General features: G+C 44.6%; 1 protein-coding gene across 1 annotated transcript in view; it reads left to right on the forward strand.

Annotated features, from left to right (window-relative positions):
* The window catches only part of fras1 (Fraser extracellular matrix complex subunit 1), a 275,437-nt gene that overhangs the window by 251,035 nt on the left and 3,703 nt on the right, over window positions 1-20,699 (forward strand). Inside the window, exons 67-74 of the mRNA XM_055918404.1 lie at window positions 3,773-3,923; window positions 5,188-5,295; window positions 7,298-7,457; window positions 7,846-7,962; window positions 12,294-12,460; window positions 16,860-17,065; window positions 18,810-18,956; window positions 19,536-20,699. The exon at window positions 19,536-20,699 is cut by the window's right edge and continues 3,703 nt beyond it. Of these exons, the coding sequence (XP_055774379.1) occupies window positions 3,773-3,923; window positions 5,188-5,295; window positions 7,298-7,457; window positions 7,846-7,962; window positions 12,294-12,460; window positions 16,860-17,065; window positions 18,810-18,956; window positions 19,536-20,216 (1,737 nt within the window). The 3' untranslated portion in view covers window positions 20,217-20,699. The remainder of the gene's footprint in view (window positions 1-3,772; window positions 3,924-5,187; window positions 5,296-7,297; window positions 7,458-7,845; window positions 7,963-12,293; window positions 12,461-16,859; window positions 17,066-18,809; window positions 18,957-19,535) is intronic.

Genomic DNA, 20,699 nt, shown 5'->3' on the forward strand with positions numbered 1-20,699 from the left:
GGTCCACAGAGTTATCAGGTCCACAGAGTTATCAGGTCCACAGTGTTATCAGGTCCACAGTGTTATCAGGTCCACAGTGTTATCAGGTCCACAGTGTTATCAGGTCCACGGTGTTATCAGGTCCACAGTGTTATCAGGTCCACGGTGTTATCAGGTCCACAGTGTTATCAGGTCCACAGTGTTATCAGGTCCACAGTGTTATCAGGTCCACAGAGTTATCAGGTCCACAGAGTTATCAGGTCCACAGTGTTATCAGGTCCACAGTGTTATCAGGTCCACAGTGTTATCAGGTCCACAGTGTTATCAGGTCCACAGAGTTATCAGGTCCACAGAGTTATCAGGTCCACAGAGTTATCAGGTCCACAGTGTTATCAGGTCCACAGTGTTATCAGGTCCACAGTGTTATCCGTTCCACAGAGTTATCAGGTCCACAGTGTTATCAGGTCCACAGAGTTATCAGGTCCACAGTGTTATCAGGTCCACAGAGTTATCAGGTCCACAGAGTTATCCGGTCCACAGAGTTATCAGGTCCACAGTGTTATCAGGTCCACAGTGTTATCAGGTCCACAGTGTTATCAGGTCCACAGAGTTATCAGGTCCACAGTGTTATCAGGTCCACAGTGTTATCAGGTCCACAGTGTTATCAGGTCCACAGTGTTATCAGGTCCACAGTGTTATCAGGTCCACAGAGTTATCAGGTCCACAGTGTTATCAGGTCCACAGTGTTATCAGGTCCACAGTGTTATCAGGTCCACAGTGTCATCAGGTCCACAGAGTTATCAGGTCCACAGAGTTATCAGGTCCACAGTGTTATCAGGTCCACAGAGTTATCAGGTCCACAGTGTTATCAGGTCCACAGTGTTATCAGGTCATCAGGTTCACAGTGTTATCAGGTCCATAGAGTTATCAGGTCCACAGAGTTATCAGGTCCACAGAGTTATCAGGTCCACAGAGTTATCAGGTCCACAGTGTTATCAGGTCCACAGAGTTATCAGGTCCACAGTGTTATCAGGGCCACAGTGTTATCAGGTCCACAGTGTTATCAGGTCCACAGAGTTATCAGGTCATCAGGTTCACAGTGTTATCAGGTCCACAGAGTTATCAGGTCATCAGGTTCACAGTGTTATCAGGTTCACAGTGTTATCAGGTCCATAGAGTTATCAGGTCCACAGTGTTATCAGGTCCACGGTGTCATCAGGTCCACAGTGTCATCAGGTCCACGTTCAGTGATGTGATCACAGTTTGTATTGTTAGATTCTGGGTTAAACTTGGAACATTGTTACACTCAGAAGTATAGTATCTGAGGAGTGATAGAGACTGGGGTTTTAACATCAGAAGTATAGTATCTGAGGAGTGATAGAGACTGGGGTTTTAACATCAGAAGTATAGTATCTGAGGAGTGATAGAGACTGGGGTTTTAACATCAGAAGTTAATGGTATCTGAGGAGCCAGATGCCTGTGGAATGTTTTAGGGGGAGATCTTTAGATTAGGCCTCAAGGGGGTTGAGGTCAGGTCATATTCCCTTAAGGTGAGAAACAATGGTTTATTACCCAATCACTTCCTCTTCCTGTTGGACCATAACAGATGTAAGGATTGGAGAGAAGTAGGGAGTGTCTAAGTTGGAGTATATATAACTTGTGGTGGTGGAAACGTGTGTTGTCTGAATACAGCTGGATTGACCTTTTGGGAAGAATTTAACCTGTCTAGGATCAGCGTGGCGCTAGCGGCACCCCCCCCCCCCCCCCCACTGAAAAACCAGTGCCGCGAAATTCAAAAAAAATATTTTTTTTAAATATTTAACTTTCACACATTAAAGTCCAATACAGCTAATGAAAGACACAGATCTTATGAATCCAGTCAACATTTCCGATTTTTAAAATGTTTTACAGGGAAGACACAATATGTAAAGATGTACATCTATTACCTAAAAACACATTAGCATAATCCACCATCTTTTATTTGTCCACCAACACCAGTAGCCATCACCAATTCGGCTAAACTAAGATATTTATAGCCCCTAACCAACAAAAAAACTCATTAGATGACAGTCTGATAACATATTTATGGTATGGGATAGGTTTTGTTAGAAAAAAGTGCATATTTCAGGTATATGGCATAGTTTACAATTGCACCCACCATCACAAATGGACTAGAATAATTACAATGAGCAACGTGTTTACCTAACTACTAATCATCAAACATTTCGTAAAAATACACAGCATACACGAATCGAAAGACACAGATCCTGTGAATACAGACAATATTTCAGATTTTCTAAGTGTCTTACAGCGAAAACACAATAAATCGTTATATTAGCTTAGCACATAGCAATTAGCAGCCCAGCATTGATTCTAGCCAAAGTGAGCGATAAAAGTCAACATCGCCAAAAGATATTAATTTTTTCACTAACCTTCTCAGAATTCTTCCGATGACACTCCTGTAACATCACATTACAACATGCATATACAGTTTGATCGAAAATGTTTATATTTAGCCACCAAAATCATGGTTAGACAATGTGAAATGTAGACAAGCTGGTAAAGAAAACGTCCTTGCGCCACTTAGACAGTGATCTACTCTTATACATAAATACTCATAAACGTGACTAAAAAATATAGGGTGGACAGGGATTGATAGACAATTTAATTCTTAATACAATTGCGTTATTACATTTTTTAATTTATCCTTACTTTTCAATACAGTTTGCGCCAAGCGAAGCTACGTCAAAAAACATGGCGTCCTAAGCCACTAAAATGTTTCGACAGAAACACGATTTATCATAATAAAAATGTCCTACCTTGAGCTGTTCTTCCATCAGTATCTTGGGCAAAGGATCCTTTCTTGGGAGAAATCGTCTTTTGGTGGAAAGCTGTCCTCTTGCCATGTGGAAATGTCAACTACGTTCGGGATGAACTGAAAAGCGTTCCCAACTTTTCACATCGTTGCAAAAATAAATGTCCCAAAATCGCACTAAACGGATATAAATTGCTATAAAACGCTTTAAATTAACTACTTTGTGATGTTTGTAACTCCTATAACGAGTGAAAAGATGACCGGAGAAATATAACAGGCTAAACTAATGCTTGGAACAGGAGAGGGTCGGTGTCTTCCACGCGCGTTACGCAGCAAGAAAAGACTTGCTAGCTAAAGGTTTTTTTCATTTGTAGTGCCTGTGAACGAGCAATCGAGCCCGTTGGAATCGTCATCACGTAAAGGCATCCAGGGGAAGACGTAAGAAGTGTCCGTATAGTCATAGCAACGACAGTGCCCGTTTAAATGACTTCAGAAAAGTGGCCAACGTTTCTCAAATCTGACTCCATGTCAGGGAAATTGCTGTAGAATGGGCTCTGTTCCACTTAGAGACAAAATTTCAACTCCTATAGAAACTATAGACTGTTTTCTATCCAATAATAATAATAATATGCATATTGTACGATCAAGGATTTTGTGGGAAGCCGTTTAAAAAATTAGCCACATTAGCATAAATAGTCTAAACAGCGCCCCCATCCCCAACAGGTTAACTTGGTTTCCTGGTGTCCAAAGAATTAGAACCTAATAGTATTACTGTAACCATGGCTACTCTTGTTCCTGTGACTCATCCGTCCATCCCAACCACAGTTGGAAAACAGTCTAGGACTGACTATAGCTGTTGCTGCTGCGTCACCTTATTAATCATGCCATGTTGTGTAACATTATGTCATGTCATGTCACCTTATGTCATCTGATCTCATGTCGTGTCTTTTGTGTCCCCCCCCCCCCCCCCCCCCCCAGGTGAGGGACTCGGCCCAGTCGTTCCTGACGGTGCAGGTTCCTCTCTACGTGTCGTATATCTACGTAACAGCTCCCAGAGGCTGGGCCTCTCTGGAACACCACACTGAAATGGAGTTCTCTTTCTTCTACGACACCGTGCTCTGGAGGACAGGTGTGTGTGTGTCTCCTTGGAATTGTTGTGTTTCTATGTAAGTCCATTTAACTGGTATGTTCCTGTGTAACTCTGTATAAATGGTATGTTTCTGTTTAACTGGTATGTTTCTGTTTAACTGGTATGTTTCTGTGTAACTCTGTATAACTGGTATGTTCCTGTGTAACTGTTTAACTGGTATGTTCCTGTGTAACTGTTTAACTGGTATGTTCCTGTGTAACTCTGTATAACTGGTATGTTCCTGTGTAACTCTGTATAACTGGTATGTTCCTGTGTAACTGTTTAACTGGTATGTTCCTGTGTAACTCTGTTTAACTGGTATGTTCCTGTGTAACTCTGTTTAACTGGTATGTTTCTGTGGAACTGTTTAACTGGTATGTTCCTGTGTAACTCTGTTTAACTGGTATGTTCCTGTGTAACTCTGTTTAACTGGTATGTTCCTGTGTAACTCTGTATAACTGGTATGTTCCTGTGTAACTCTGTATAACTGGTATGTTCCTGTGTAACTCTGTTTAACTGGTATGTTCCTGTGTAACTCTGTTTAACTGGTATGTTCCTGTGTAACTCTGTTTAACTGGTATGTTCCTGTGTAACTCTGTTTAACTGGTATGTTCCTGTGTAACTGGTATGTTCCTGTGTAACTCTGTTTAACTGGTATGTTCCTGTGTAACTGTTTAACTGGTATGTTCCTGTGGAACTGTTTAACTGGTATGTTCCTGTGTAACTCTGTTTAACTGGTATGTTCCTGTGTAACTGTTTAACTGGTATGTTCCTGTGTAACTCTGTTTAACTGGTATGTTCCTGTGTAACTGTTTAACTGGTATGTACCTGTGTAACTCTGTTTAACTGGTATGTTCCTGTGTAACTCTTTTTAACTGGTATGTTCCTGTGTAACTCTGTTTAACTGGTATGTTCCTGTGTAACTGTTTAACTGGTATGTTCCTGTGTAACTCTGTTTAACTGGTATGTTCCTGTGTAACTGTTTAACTGGTATGTTCCTGTGTAACTGTTTAACTGGTATGTTCCTGTGTAACTCTGTTTAACTGGTATGTTCCTGTGTAACTGTTTAACTGGTATGTTTCTGTATAACTCTGTTTAACTGGTATGTTCCTGTGGAACTGTTTAACTGTTATGTACCTGTGTAACTGTTTAACTGGTATGTTCCTGTGGAACTCTGTTTAACTGTTATGTACCTGTGTAACTCTGTTTAACTGTTATGTTCCTGTGTAAATCCATTTAACTGTTATGTTCCTGTGTACACTAGGCATCCAGACAGACAGTGTCCTGTCAGCCAGACTCCAGATCATCAGGATCTACATAAGAGAAGATGGCCGTCTGGTCATCGAGTTCAAAACACACGCCAAGTTCAGGGGTCAGTCCTCAATGACCTGTATACCACTGTATGACCAGCGCACGGTATCATGTAGCCTCCTGTAAAAGCTAAACTAGGAAAACATCTCATATATTTACAGTTCCTTCAGAAAGTATTCAGACACCTTGATTTTTTCCACATTTTGTTACGTTACAACCTTATCCTAAAATGTATTTAATTGTTTTTTTCCCCTCATCAATCTACACCCAATACCCCATAATGAGAAAGCAAAAACATTATTGCTAATTTATCATTACAAAAAAACTGAAATATCACCTTTACATAACTATACAGACCCTTTACTCAGTACTTTGTTGAAGCACTTTTGGTAATGATTACAGCTTCAAGTCTTCTTGGATATGATGCTACAATTCTTGGAGCAACTGTATTTGGGGAGTTTCTCCCATTCTTCTCTGCAGATCCTCTCAAGTTCTGCCAGGTTGGATGGGGAGCGTCGCTCCACAGCTATTTTCAGGTCTCTCAAGAGATGTTTGATCAAGTTCAAGTCTGGGCTCTGGCTGGGGGACTGAAGAACATTCAGAGACTTGTCCCGAAGCCACTCCTGCGTTGTTTTGGCTGTGTGCTTAGGGTCGTTGTCCTGTTGGAAGGTGAACCTTCGCCTCAGTCTGAGGTCCTGAGTACTCTGGAGCAGGTTTTCATCAAGGATCTCTGTACTTTGCTCCATTCATCTTTCCTTCGATCCTGACTAGTCTCTTAGTCTCTGCCACTGAAAAACATCCCCACAGCATGATGCTGCCACCAACATGCTTAACCGTAGGGATGGTGCCACGTTTCCTACAGACGTGACGCTTGGCATTCAGGCCCGCAGAGAATCTTGTTTCTCATGGTCTGAGAGTCTTTAGGTGCCTTTTGGCAAACTCCAAGTCAGCTGTCATGTGCCTTTTAATTAATGAGGAGTGGCTTCCGTCTGGCCACTCTACCATAAAGGCCTGATTGGCGGAGTGCTGCAGAGATGGTTGTACTTCTGGAAAGTTTTCCCATCTCCACAGAGGAACTCTGGAGCTCTGTCAGAGTGACCATTGGGTTTTTGGTCACCTTCCTGACCATGGCCCTTCTCCCCTGATTGTTCAGTTTGGCCGGGCGACCAGCTCTAGGAAAAAGTATAGTTGGTTTCAAACTTCTTCCATTTAAGAATTATGGAGGGCATTGTGTTTATGGGGACCTTCAATGCTGCAGAATTGTTTGGGTACCCTTCCTCAGATCTGTGCCTCGACACAATCCTCTCGGAGCTCAAGCTCAACAATTCTTTCGACCTCATGGCTTGGTTTTTGCTGTGACATGCACTGTCAACTGTGGAATCTTTTATAGACAGTTGTCTGCCTTTCCAAATCATGTCCAATCAATTGAATTTACCCCAGGTGGACTCCAATCAAGTTGTAGAAACATCTCAAGGATGATCAATGGAAACAGGATGCACCTGAGCTCCATTTCAAGTCTCATAGCAAAGGGTCTGAATACTTATGTAAATAAGGTATTTCAGTTTTCTGTTTTTATAAAATTCTGTAAAATGTCTAAACCTGTTTTCACTTTGTCCTTATGGGGTATTGTGATGTCGTTAAAGGGTATTGTGATGTCATTATGGGGTATTGTGATGTCATTATGGGGTATTGTGATGTCATTATGGGGTATTGTGTGTAGATTGCTGAGGATTTTTTTTTTGTTTCATCCATTTTAGAATTAGGCTGTAAGGTAACAAAATTTGGAAAAAGTCAAGAGGTCTGAATACTTTCCGAAGGCACTGTATGTGTTTGTCTCTGCCTTGCCAGGACAGTTTGTACCAGAGCACCACAGTAATTAGTATCTTATTACTTTTGTAGCATATCATTTTAAAATACATGTACCAGGTCAACAGTGGTCTCGACTCCATATTTTTGAAGGAGACTACTGTGTTGAGGTCTGATCCCGATTCCTGTGAGACCAGGTCAATAGTGGTCTGTAACACTTTGACTAACCTCTAGTTTTCTCCCTCTTCCTCCTCCAGGCCAGTTTGTTCCAGAACACCACACCCTGCCTGGCCACAAGTCCTACCTGATGGTTCCGGACCACCTGGGGGGGATACAGTTCGATATGCAGCTCATCTGGAGCGCCCAGTCCTTTGATTCTCCCTACCAGCTCTGGAAGGCCACCTCCTCTTACAGCAGGTCAGTACACAGACATACTGTTATATATAGTTATAGATATAGATAAATAGATATTCCAAGTCCTTTGACTCTCCCTACCAGCTCTGGAGGGCCATATGCTCTTACGGCTGGTCAGTAAGGGTTACTTGGTGGACAGACTTTTGTTCCAGCCCAACGCTAACATGACTGCTTTCTCTAAGTTCTGGAGAATTATTGTCAGCGGGTGTGAACAACTGGAGTTCAAACTCAGATCTCCTGGTCATCACAAAAATGTGTTAGCCTGCTAAGTTAAGCTAAAGCCTAGGCATCAGCCTGGGGACCCAATGCAAGTCCTCATGTCTCAGGCAAGGTTTTATGAATTATCTCTGTTACAAGGGCTTACCAAATGTTTTGCCCTCTTGTGTTCCAGGAAGGACTACTCCGGTGAGTACACAGTGTTTCTGATTCCATGTACCGTGCAGCCCACACAGCCCTGGACCGACCCTGGAGACAAGCCTCTGTCCTGCACAGCCCACGCCCCAGAGAAGTATGTCACCTCAAAAATTATTATGGGAGGGGTTGAGGTTAGCTGAAGCATGGGACTAAAAACAAAGAAAATATAACTAATGTAAAATATACTGTGTCCGTAAAATGTACACTACCGTTCAAAAGTTTGGGGACTTAGAAATGTCCTGGTTTTTGAAAGAAAAGCTAAACAAAATGTCCATTAAAATCACATCAAAATGATCAGAAATACAGTGTAGACATTGTTAATGTTATAAATGACTATTGTAGCTGGAAACGGCTGAGTTTTAATGGAAGATCTACATAGGCGTATAGAGGCCCATCACCAGCAACCATCACTCCTGTGTTCCAATGGCATGTTGTGTTAGCTAATCCAAGTTTATCATTTTAAAAGGCTAATTGATCATTTGAAAAGCATTTTGCAATTTTGTTAGCACAGCTGAAAACTGTTGGTCTGATGCCATTGGAACTCAGGAGTGTATCAGGTTTCAAGGTAAGACCCAGATGCAGACCGTGTTGAAGTAACAATGATTATTACAGCAAAGGTACAGGACGGTAGGCAGGCTCAGGGTCAGGTCAAGCAGAGGTCGGTAATCCAGAGGTGGGGAAAAGGTACAGGACGGCAGACAGGCTCAGGGTCAGGGGCAGGCAGAGTGGTCAGGCGGGCGGGTTCAGGGTTAGGACAGGCAAGGGTCAAAATCTAGGAGGACGAGAAAAGAGAGGCTGGGGGGAAAAACAGGAGCTGAGACACAAAAACGCTGGTTGACTTGACAAACAAGACGAACTGGCAACAGACAAACAGAGAACACAGGTATAAATACACTGGGGATAATGGGGAAGATGGGCGAAACCTGGATGGAGGTGGAGACAAGCACAAAGACAGGTGAAACAGATCAGGGCGTGACAGAGTGATGGTTGCTGATAATGGACCTCTGTACGCTTATGTAGGTATTCCATAAAACATCTGCGGTTCCCAGCTACGCTGTATTTCTGATCAATTTGATGTTATTTTAATGGACAAAAAATGTGCTTTTCTTTCAAAAACAAGGACATTTCTAAGTGAAACCAAACTTTTGAACGGTGGTGTACATTGCGGTGTTCCTCAAGGATCCATCCTTGGACGTTTGTTATTTACTTATTATTGACCTTGCTTGCTCTCTGTCTGTAATAAGTTGAAACTAGAGTGTATAAACCAGAGTTCTATGAATGGTTATGCTGCTCTACATATAGCAACCTGATTGGCTTGCCCCCCCCAGGTTCCAGTTACCTATAGTCTTCCAGCAGACCAACCTGCCCTCCCTCCCTTCCCCTCAGGTTCCAGTTACCTATAGTCTTCCAGCAGACCAACCTGCCCTCCTTCCCCCCTCAGGTTTCAGTTACCTATAGTCTTCCAGCAGACCAACCTGCCCTCCCTCCCTCCCTCCTTCCCCTCAGGTTCCAGTTACCTATAGTCTTCCAGCAGACCAACCTGCCCTCCCTCCCTTCCCCTCAGGTTCCAGTTACCTATAGTCTTCCAGCAGACCAACCTGCCCTCCCTCCCTTCCCCTCAGGTTCCAGTTACCTATAGTCTTCCAGCAGACCAACCTGCCCTCCCTCCCTCCCTCCTCAGGTTCCAGTTACCTATAGTCTTCCAGCAGACCAACCTGCCCTCCCACCCTTCCCCTCAGGTTCCAGTTACCTATAGTCTTCCAGCAGACCAACCTGCCCTCCCTCCCTCCCTCCTCAGATTCCAGTTACCTATAGTCTTCCAGCAGACCAACCTGCCCTCCCACCCTTCCCCTCAGGTTCCAGTTACCTATAGTCTTCCAGCAGACCAACCTGCCCTCCCACCCTTCCCCTCAGGTTCCAGTTACCTATAGTCTTCCAGCAGACCAACCTGCCCTCCCTCCCTCCTCAGGTTCCAGTTACCTATAGTCTTCCAGCAGACCAACCTGCCCTCCCTCTCTTCCCCTCAGGTTCCAGTTACCTATAGTCTTCCAGCAGACCTACCTGCCCTCCCTCCTTCCCCTCAGGTTCCAGTTACCTATAGTCTTCCAGCAGACCAACCTGCCCTCCCTCCCTTCCCTCAGGTTCCAGTTACCTATAGTCTTCCAGCAGACCAACCTGCCCTCCCTCCCTTCCCCTCAGGTTCCAGTTACCTATAGTCTTCCAGCAGACCAACCTGCCCTCCCTCCCTTCCCCTCAGGTTCCAGTTACCTATAGTCTTCCAGCAGACCAACCTGCCCTCCCTCCCTCCCCTCAGGTTCCAGTTACCTATAGTCTTCCAGCAGACCAACCTGCCCTCCCTCCCTCCTCAGGTTCCAGTTACCTATAGTCTTCCAGCAGACCAACCTGCCCTCCCTCTCTTCCCCTCAGGTTCCAGTTACCTATAGTCTTCCAGCAGACCAACCTGCCCTCCCTCCCTCCTCAGGTTCCAGTTACCTATAGTCTTCCAGCAGACCAACCTGCCCTCCCTCCCTCCTCAGGTTCCAGTTACCTATAGTCTTCCAGCAGACCAACCTGCCCTCCCTCCCTTCCCCTCAGGTTCCAGTTACCTATAGTCTTCCAGCAGACCAACCTGCCCTCCCTCCCTTCCCCTCAGGTTCCAGTTACCTATAGTCTTCCAGCAGACCAACCTGCCCTCCCTCCCTCCCTCCTCAGGTTCCAGTTACCTATAGTCTTCCAGCAGACCAACCTGCCCTCCCACCCTTCCCCTCAGGTTCCAGTTACCTATAGTCTTCCAGCAGACCAACCTGCCCTCCCTCCCTCCCTCCTCAGATTCCAGTTACCTATAGTCTTCCAGCAGACCAACCTGCCCTCCCACCCTTCCCCTCAGGTTCCAGTTACCTATAGTCTTCCAGCAGACCAACCTGCCCTCCCACCCTTCCCCTCAGGTTCCAGTTACCTATAGTCTTCCAGCAGACCAACCTGCCCTCCCTCCCTCCTCAGGTTCCAGTTACCTATAGTCTTCCAGCAGACCAACCTGCCCTCCCTCTCTTCCCCTCAGGTTCCAGTTACCTATAGTCTTCCAGCAGACCTACCTGCCCTCCCTCCTTCCCCTCAGGTTCCAGTTACCTATAGTCTTCCAGCAGACCAACCTGCCCTCCCTCCCTTCCCTCAGGTTCCAGTTACCTATAGTCTTCCAGCAGACCAACCTGCCCTCCCTCCCTTCCCCTCAGGTTCCAGTTACCTATAGTCTTCCAGCAGACCAACCTGCCCTCCCTCCCTTCCCCTCAGGTTCCAGTTACCTATAGTCTTCCAGCAGACCAACCTGCCCTCCCTCCCTCCCCTCAGGTTCCAGTTACCTATAGTCTTCCAGCAGACCAACCTGCCCTCCCTCCCTCCTCAGGTTCCAGTTACCTATAGTCTTCCAGCAGACCAACCTGCCCTCCCTCTCTTCCCCTCAGGTTCCAGTTACCTATAGTCTTCCAGCAGACCAACCTGCCCTCCCTCCCTCCTCAGGTTCCAGTTACCTATAGTCTTCCAGCAGACCAACCTGCCCTCCCTCCCTCCTCAGGTTCCAGTTACCTATAGTCTTCCAGCAGACCAACCTGCCCTCCCTCCCTTCCCCTCAGGTTCCAGTTACCTATAGTCTTCCAGCAGACCAACCTGCCCTCCCTCCTTCCCCTCAGGTTCCAGTTACCTATAGTCTTCCAGCAGACCAACCTGCCCTCCCTCCCTTCCCTCAGGTTCCAGTTACCTATAGTCTTCCAGCAGACCAACCTGCCCTCCCTCCCTTCCCTCAGGTTCCAGTTACCTATAGTCTTCCATCAGACCAACCTGCCCTCCCTCCCTTCCCCTCAGGTTCCAGTTACCTATAGTCTTCCAGCAGACCAACCTGCCCTCCCTCCCTTCCCCTCAGGTTCCAGTTACCTATAGTCTTCCAGCAGACCAACCTGCCCTCCCTCCCTCCCTCCTCAGGTTCCAGTTACCTATAGTCTTCCAGCAGACCAACCTGCCCCTCCCTCCCTTCCCCTCAGGTTCCAGTTACCTATAGTCTTCCAGCAGACCAACCTGCCCTCCCTCCCTCCTCAGGTTCCAGTTACCTATAGTCTTCCAGCAGACCAACCTGCCCTCCCTCCCTCCTCAGGTTCCAGTTACCTATAGTCTTCCAGCAGACCAACCTGCCCTCCCTCCCTTCCCCTCAGGTTCCAGTTACCTATAGTCTTCCAGCAGACCAACCTGCCCTCCCTCCCTTCCCCTCAGGTTCCAGTTACCTATAGTCTTCCAGCAGACCAACCTGCCCTCCCTCCCTTCCCCTCAGGTTCCAGTTACCTATAGTCTTCCAGCAGACCAACCTGCCCTCCCTCCCTCCTCAGGTTCCAGTTACCTATAGTCTTCCAGCAGACCAACCTGCCCTCCCTCCCTCCTCAGGTTCCAGTTACCTATAGCCTTCCAGCAGACCAACCGGCCAGTCCCGGTGGTATACTCCCTCAACACTGAGTTTCAGCTGGGCAACAATGAGAAGGTGTTCATGATGGACCCGGCCATCTCTGACATGTCCATGGATGAGATGGACTACAAGGGAGCCTTCTCTATGGGTACAATAACTGTTTCACACATCACTGGGAAAACTCAAAGTGGGATCTTAAGTCTGAGGAATGTTACTCATTGATACATAAAGTTATTTATGTGAATGTCATATGTGGCTTTTTAGTTTAGCTTGACCTTTTTCAGATTTAATTTATAATAGATGTTTTATTGTCATATACACTGGATGGGTACAATGTAATGTGTTGTTTTACAGGGTCAGTCGTAGTAGTATGATAGGTGCAGTGTAATGTGTTGTTACAGGGTCAGTCATAGTAGTATGATAGGTGTTGTTTTACAGGGTCAGTCGTAGTAGTATGATAGGTGCAGTGTAATGTGTTGTTTTACAGGGTCAGTCATAGTAGTATGATAGGTGCAGTTTAATGTGTTGTTTTACAGGGTCAGTCGTAGTAGTATGATAGGTGCAGTGTAATGTGTTGTTTTACAGGGTCAGTCGTAGTAGTATGATAGGTGCAGTGTAATGTGTTGTTTTACAGGGTCAGTCATAGTAGTATGATAGGTGCAGTTTAATGTGTTGTTTTACAGGGTCAGCCATAGTAGTATGATAGGTGTTATTTTACAGGGTCAGTCATAGTAGTATGATAGGTGTTGTTTTACAGGGTCAGTCATAGTAGTATGATAGGTGCAGTGTAATGTGTTGTTTTACAGGGTCAGTCATAGTAGTATGATAGGTGTTGTTTTACAGGGTCAGCCATAGTAGTATGATAGGTGTTATTTTACAGGGTCAGTCATAGTAGTATGATAGGTGTTGTTTTACAGGGTCAGTCATAGTAGTATGATAGGTGTTGTTTTACAGGGTCAGTCATAGTAGTATGATAGGTGTTGTTTTACAGGGTCAGTCATAGTAGTATGATAGGTGTTGTTTTACAGGGTCAGTCATAGTAGTATGATAGGTGCAGTGTAATGTGTTGTTTTACAGGGTCAGTCATAGTAGTATGATAGGTGTTGTTTTACAGGGTCAGCAATAGTAGTATGATAGGTGTTGTTTTACAGGGTCAGACATAGTAGTATGATAGGTGTTGTTTTACAGGGTCAGCCATAGTAGTATGATAGGTGTTGTTTTACAGGGTCAGTCATAGTAGTATGATAGGTGGTGTTTTACAGGGTCAGCCATAGTAGTATGATAGGTGTTGTTTTACAGGGTCAGCCATAGTAGTATGATAGGTGTTGTTTTACAGGGTCAGTCATAGTAGTATGATAGGTGTTGTTTTACAGGGTCAGTCATACTGTAGTAGTACTGCGCCCCTAGAGCAAGTTAGGGTTTTTAGTGTCTTGCTCAAGGGCTCATTTTCAGCTTTTTCACCTTGTTGGCTCGGGTATTCTAACCTGTGACCTTTCGGTTATTGGCCCAACACTTTAGTTGCTAGGCTACCTCCCTAATATATGTTGCAGTTTGTTTACTGTCCCAACACTTTAACCGCTAGACTACCTGCCTAATATTTAATATATATTGCTGTTCAGTTATTGGCCCAACACTTTAACCGCTAGAATACCTGCCTAATATTTAATATATATTGCTGTTCAGTTATTGGCCCAACACTTTAACCGCTAGACTACCTGCCTAATATTTAATATATATTGCTGTTCAGTTATTGGCCCAACCGCTAAGACCGCTAAGCTTCCTGCCTAATATGTAATATATGTTTCAGTAAATGTATTGTATGTATTGAATACATTTATATATATATATATATATATATATATATATATATATATATATATATATATATATATATATATATATATATATATATATATATATATATATATATATATATATACAGTATATCACAAAAGTGAGTACGCCCCTCACATTTTTGTAAATATTTGAGTATATCTTTTCATGTGACAACACTGAAGAAATGACACTTTGCTACATTGTAAAGTAGTGAGTGTACAGCTTGTATAGCAGTGTACATTTGCTGTCCCCTCAAAATAACTCAACACACAGCCATTAATGTCTAAACCGCTGGCAACAAAAGTGAGTACACCCCTAAGTGAAAATGTCCAAATTGGGCCCAATTAGCCATTTTCCCTCCCCGGTGTCATGTGACTCTTTAGTGTTACAAGGTCTCAGGTGTGAATGGGGAGCAGGTGTGTTAAATTTGGTGTCATCGCTCTCACACTCCCTCATACTGACTGGTCACTGGAAGTTCAACATGGCACCTCATGGCAAAGAACTCTCTGAGGATCTGAAAAAAATATTTGTTGATCTACATAAAGATGGCCTGGGCTATAAGAAGATTGCCAAGACCCTGACACTGAGCTGCAGCACGGTGGCCAAGACCATACAGAGGTTTAACTGGACAGGTTCCACTCAGAACAGGCCTCGCCATGGTCGACCAAAGAAGTTGAGTGCACGTGCTTGGCGTCATATCCAGAGGTTGTCTTTGGGAAATAGACGTATGAGTGCTGCCAGCATTGCTGCAGAGGTTGAAGGGGTTGGGGGTCAGCCTGTCAGTGCTCAGACCATACGCCGTACACTGCATCAAATTGGTCTGCATGGCTGTCGTCCCAGGTGGAAGCCTCTTCTAAAGATGATGCACAAGAAAGCCCGCAAACAGTTTGCTGAAGACAAGCAGACTAAGGACATGGATTACTGGAACCATGTCCTGTGGTCTGATGAGACCAAGATAAACGTATTTGGTTCAGATGGTGTCAAGCGTGTCTGGCGGCAACCAGGTGAGGAGTACAAAGACAAGTGTGTCTTGCCTACAGTCAAGCATGGTGGTGGGAATGTCATGGTCTGGGGCTGCATGAGTGCTGCCGGCACTGGGGAGCTACAGTTCATTGAGGGAACTGTGAATACCAACATGTACTGTGACATACTGAAGCAGATCATGATCCCCTCCCTTCGGAGACTGGGCCGCAGGGCAGTATTCCAACATGATAACGACCCCAAACACACCTCCAAGACGACCACTGCCTTGCTAAAGAAGCTGAGGGTAAAGGTGATGGACTGGCCAAGCATGTCTCCAGACCTAAACCCTATTGAGCATCTGTGGGGCATCCTCAAACGGAAGGTGGAGGAGTGCAAGCTCTCTAACATCCACCAGCTCCGTGATGTCGTCATGGAGGAGTGGAAGAGGACTCAAGTGTCAACCTGTGAAGCTCTGGTGAACTCCATGCCCAAGAAGGTTAAGGCAGTGCTGGAAAATGATGGTGGCCACACAAAATATTGACACTTTGGGACCAATTTGGACATTTTCACTTAGGGGTGTACTCACTTTTGTTGCCAGCGGTTTAGACATTAATGGCTGTGTGTTGAGTTATTTTGAGGGGACAGCAAATGTACACTGTTATACAAGCTGTACACTCACTACTTTACATTGTAGCAAAGTGTCATTTCTTCAGTGTTGTCACATGAAAAGATATACCCAAATATTTACAAAAATGTGAGGGGTGTACTCACTTTTGTGATATACTGTATATATATATAGCCTGTTGTATGTAATGCATTTTTGCCACTCTGTATCATATTATATAATAAACCTTTTGTATCAACTAACCTAGGATCTCTCTGGTGCCCCTACAGGCCAGACATTGTATGGCAGGGTGCTGTGTATTACAGTATTGTCTCTCTGCTGCCCCTACAGGCCAGATATTGTACGGCAGGGTGCTGTGTATTACAGTATTGTCTCTCTGGTGCCCCTACAGGCCAGACATTGTACGGCAGGGTGCTGTGTATTACAGTATTGTCTCTCTGCTGCCCCTACAGGCCAGACGCTGTACGGCAGGGTGCTGTGTATTACAGTATTGTCTCTCTGCTGCCCCTACAGGCCAGACATTGTATGGCAGGGTGCTGTGTATAACAGTATTGTCTCTCTGCTGCCCCTACAGGCCCGACATTTTATGGCAGGGTGCTGTGTATTACAGTATTGTCTCTCTGCTGCCCCTACAGGCCAGACATTGTATGGCAGGGTGCTGTGTATTACAGTATTGTCTCTCTGCTGCCCCTACAGGCCAGACACTGTATGACAGAGTGCTGTGTATTACAGTATTGTCTCTCTGCTGCCCCTACAGGCCAGACATTGTACGGCAGGGTGCTGTGTATTACAGTATTGTCTCTCTGGTGCCCCTACAGGCCAGACATTGTATGGCAGGGTGCTGTGTATTACAGTATTGTCTCTCTGCTGCCCCTACAGGCCAGACATTGTATGGCAGGGTGCTGTGTATTACAGTATTGTCTCTCTGCTGCCCCTACAGGCCAGACATTGTATGGCAGGGTGCTGTGTATTACAGTATTGTCTCTCTGGTGCCCCTACAGGCCAGACATTGTATGGCAGGGTGCTGTGTATTACAGTTTTGTCTCTCTGGTGCCCCTACAGGCCAGACATTGTATGGCAGGGTGCTGTGTATTACAGTATTGTCTCTCTGCTGCCCCTACAGGTCAGACGCTGTACGGCAGAGTGCTGTGGAACCCGGAGCAGAACCTGAACTCCGCCTACAAGCTGCAGCTGGAGAAGGTGTACCTGTGTACGGGACGGGATGGATACGTGCCCTTCTTCGACCCCACAGGGACTCTGTACAACGAGGGCTCTCAGTACGGCTGCATTCAGCCCAACAAACACCTCAAACACAGGTTCCTGATCCTGGTATGGGTCGACTCCTGTTATTTCACTTCCATTCTCCTCTACTAGCGGTGTACTCTTGTTCTATGTTGTCTATTTTGCACTCGCTCAGCGTATATCCGAAGATTGTTATATTATATTGTTGTGGTTAGTGAAGTGCACTCTGATAATCTGTTCAGTGCGACTGCAACGAAGACAACCTAGAATGCTGCCTGGAGTACCGCTGCTTGTCGATTCCATATATCCCATTTAGCAGACGCTTTTATCCAAACCGACTTGTATTACAGAGGGCATAAATTGTTAGTACGTTGTCTCTCTGGAACTTGAACCCACGGGCCGAGGCGTTGCTAGGCAAGGCTTTTGATTCGTCTGTGGCACGCCACCCATGTGATCCGACAAAACTGGTCTTTTCACCTGTCTCAGTGTGTAGTCGTAGTTTTAAGAGATATATTCAAAGACACTGTGTGAGCTATTCAAATAGGAGGAATCTTATTGTTGTGCGAGTCAGGGCACTGGTATCGTAGTGTTGGATTGTTTACGCTAATGTTTACAATAATGGGAGTAGACTTCTGTTATGAATGTTGGAATCTACAAGTTTACTGAAACAACTTTTGAGATTTAAACAACAATTGTATATTCCACATCCATAGCCGATGTAACTGCTTTTATCCACCCTGTTAGCATGTATGCTAGTGTTTATACGGTGTAGATGTAGTTACTGTTTGCATGTATGTTAACATGTATGCTAGTTTTTATATGGTAAAGATGTAGATACTGTTAGCATGTATGTTAACATGTATGCTAGTGTTTATACGGTATAGATGTAGATACTGTTAGCATGTATGTTAACATGTATGCTAGTGTTTATACGGTATAGATGTAGATACTGTTAGCATGTATGTTAACATGTATGCTAGTGTTTATACGGTATAGATGTAGATACTGTTAGCATGTATGTTAACATGTATGCTAGTGTTTATACGGTATAGATGTAGATACTGTTAGCATGTATGTTAACATGTATGCTAGTGTTTATACGTTATAGATGTAGATACTGTTAGCATGTATGCTAGTGTTTATACGGTATAGATGTAGATACTGTTAGCATGTATGTTAACATGTATGCTAGTGTTTATATGGTATAGATGTAGATACTGTTAGCATGTATGTTAACATGTATGCTAGTGTTTATACGGTATAGATGTAGATACTGTTAGCATGTATGTTAACATGTATGCTAGTGTTTATACGGTATAGATGTAGATACTGTTAGCATGTATGTTAACATGTATGCTAGTGTTTATACGGTATAGATGTAGATACTGTTAGCATGTATGTTAACATGTATGCTAGTGTTTATACGGTATAGATGTAGATACTGTTAGCATGTATGTTAGCATGTATGCTAGTGTTTATACGTTATAGATGTAGATACTGTTAGCATGTATGTTAGCATGTATGCTAGTGTTTATACGTTATAGATGTAGATACTGTTAGCATGTATGTTAGCATGTATGCTAGTGTTTATACGTTATAGATGTAGATACTGTTAGCATGTATGCTAGTGTTTATGTAGATACTGTTAGCATGTATGTTAGCATGTATGCTAGTGTTTATACGGTATTATTGTAGATACTGTTAGCATGTATGTTAACATGTATGCTAGGTGTTATACGGTATAGATGTAGATACTGTTAGCATGTATGCTAATGTTTGATATACGGTGCGTATCGGTAATGACAGCGTTGTTGTAACGTTTCTCCTGCAGGATCGGAAGCAGCCTGAAGTCTGTGACAGGTTCTTCCATGACGTTCCCTTCGAGGCCAACTTTGCGTCGGATATCACCGAACTACAGACCATGACAGCCATGCCTGGTGTTGATGGTTTTACCATGAAGGTTGATGCCCTGTACAAGGTCAGTGAAGACCAAGACTTATCCAATGAACCATCATCATTTATTAAATGATAATGTACCACTTATGAATGCATTATATGAGTTATAAATGTGTAATGTAGATACTCTTCAAAAAGGTCTCTGTCAGATTTGAGGGTAACTTTCATAGTGATAAAAAAATTAATTGATCTGATTTGCGCCGGAACTTTGGCGACTACCAAGTATGTTTTAAACCTCCCACTTTTGGACTGGATTTGTCAATGTGTAGTTCATACATGCATAATGTATTAGCAGAATTACTGTCTTACCTCAATTAGTCACACAAAATCCCTAGTTTGAAAGCGACTGTCTTTCTGGAAGCTGTTCTGCGCCATTCTCCCTACATTTTCCTCCACTTGGGCCAGCCTCCTAGAAAACTTGAGTTCCAAGCCAATGAGCTTCAGAGCAAGCGAGAGAGAGCAATTAAGTGGTGTACATATGTGACGTACCACGCAAATTTTTGGGGACCACTTTTGGCTCGTCAGCGCTACTTTCAGAACTACTGGCTAAAAAGTATACAAAAGTACCGGAGAATCTCTTTAACTCTCTCTTGATTGACAGGTGGAGGCGGGGCATCAGTGGTACCTGCAGGTGATCTATGTGATTGGTCCAGAGTCCATCTCCGGCCCCAGGATCCAGCGTTCCCTGAAACATCAGCTTGCCCACAGCAGCGACATGGGGCGGGCTCGCAGGGACCTGACCAATCAGCTGAGGCAAAGCATCGACTACAGCCGCGCTCGCAGGGACCTGGTGGACCAAAGCGGGCATCTCACCCTCGACGAGTCTCTGATCTATGATAACGAGGGCGACCAGACGAAGAACGGAACCAACATGAAGATTCTCCGACTCGAGGTCCCCACTGCCTCCACATTTAACCCCCAGATGGGAGGGTCTATGGGCGGGGGTGTGGCTGCGCTGACCCTGCTGGTCCTCGTCCTGCTGGGTTCCTTTTTACTCTTCAGGAAGTGCCGACGGTCGGCTGGAAAGAAGCCTTCCAAGATGGCGGAGGAGTACCCTCTGAACACCAAGGTAGAGGTCTATCTAGAGAAGACCCTGGAGAAGAACTTCAGCTCCAAACACTGTACAGTCAGGAACATCAACCTTAACATCAACCGGAATCACGACAACGTCAACTCTAAGGTCAACGGAGGGGCAAAGGTCAACGGAGCGGCGAAGGTCAAGCAGGTCAACCTGGAGGTCAAGCTCCACATTAACCTCGACAACGACGGCACTGAGGTCTGAGGATCTCCCGCCTCCCTCTGGTGTTTCCCCTAGCTAGATTCTTTTTCTAGACAGGGTGACAAAGGCCCCCAAAAGTAAGACCCTGGTCCTCAACGTGTCAGTTTATACCAGTAGAAGTAGCAGTTCTACACTCCACCTACTCATAGGGGAAACATTGTGAAAAATATCCAGAAACTAATGAGTATTTAATGACAAATCTAAAATAAATCTTGTTTAGAGTACTGGAATAATATATTGTTCGCTAATGTATTTTTCTACGACCGTGATGCGAGATAAAAAACGAACAAAAAAAAACGTGTTTTTGACGGCCAGCTATGCAGCATTTACTCAAATCATTTCACACCTGGGCTACCACCTCAGGAATAGAGAAATGAGTGAACTATCGCATAAAATAGGATTCCGTTTTTCCTCATTTAAAAAAAAAAAAATGAATCGTCATCGTTGAACGACGACCAGAGACTTTGGAATCAGTCATCAGGTGAA

The sequence above is a fragment of the Salvelinus fontinalis genome, chromosome 4 (assembly GCF_029448725.1).
Source record: "Salvelinus fontinalis isolate EN_2023a chromosome 4, ASM2944872v1, whole genome shotgun sequence".
In the NCBI taxonomy this organism is placed as follows: domain Eukaryota; kingdom Metazoa; phylum Chordata; class Actinopteri; order Salmoniformes; family Salmonidae; genus Salvelinus; species Salvelinus fontinalis.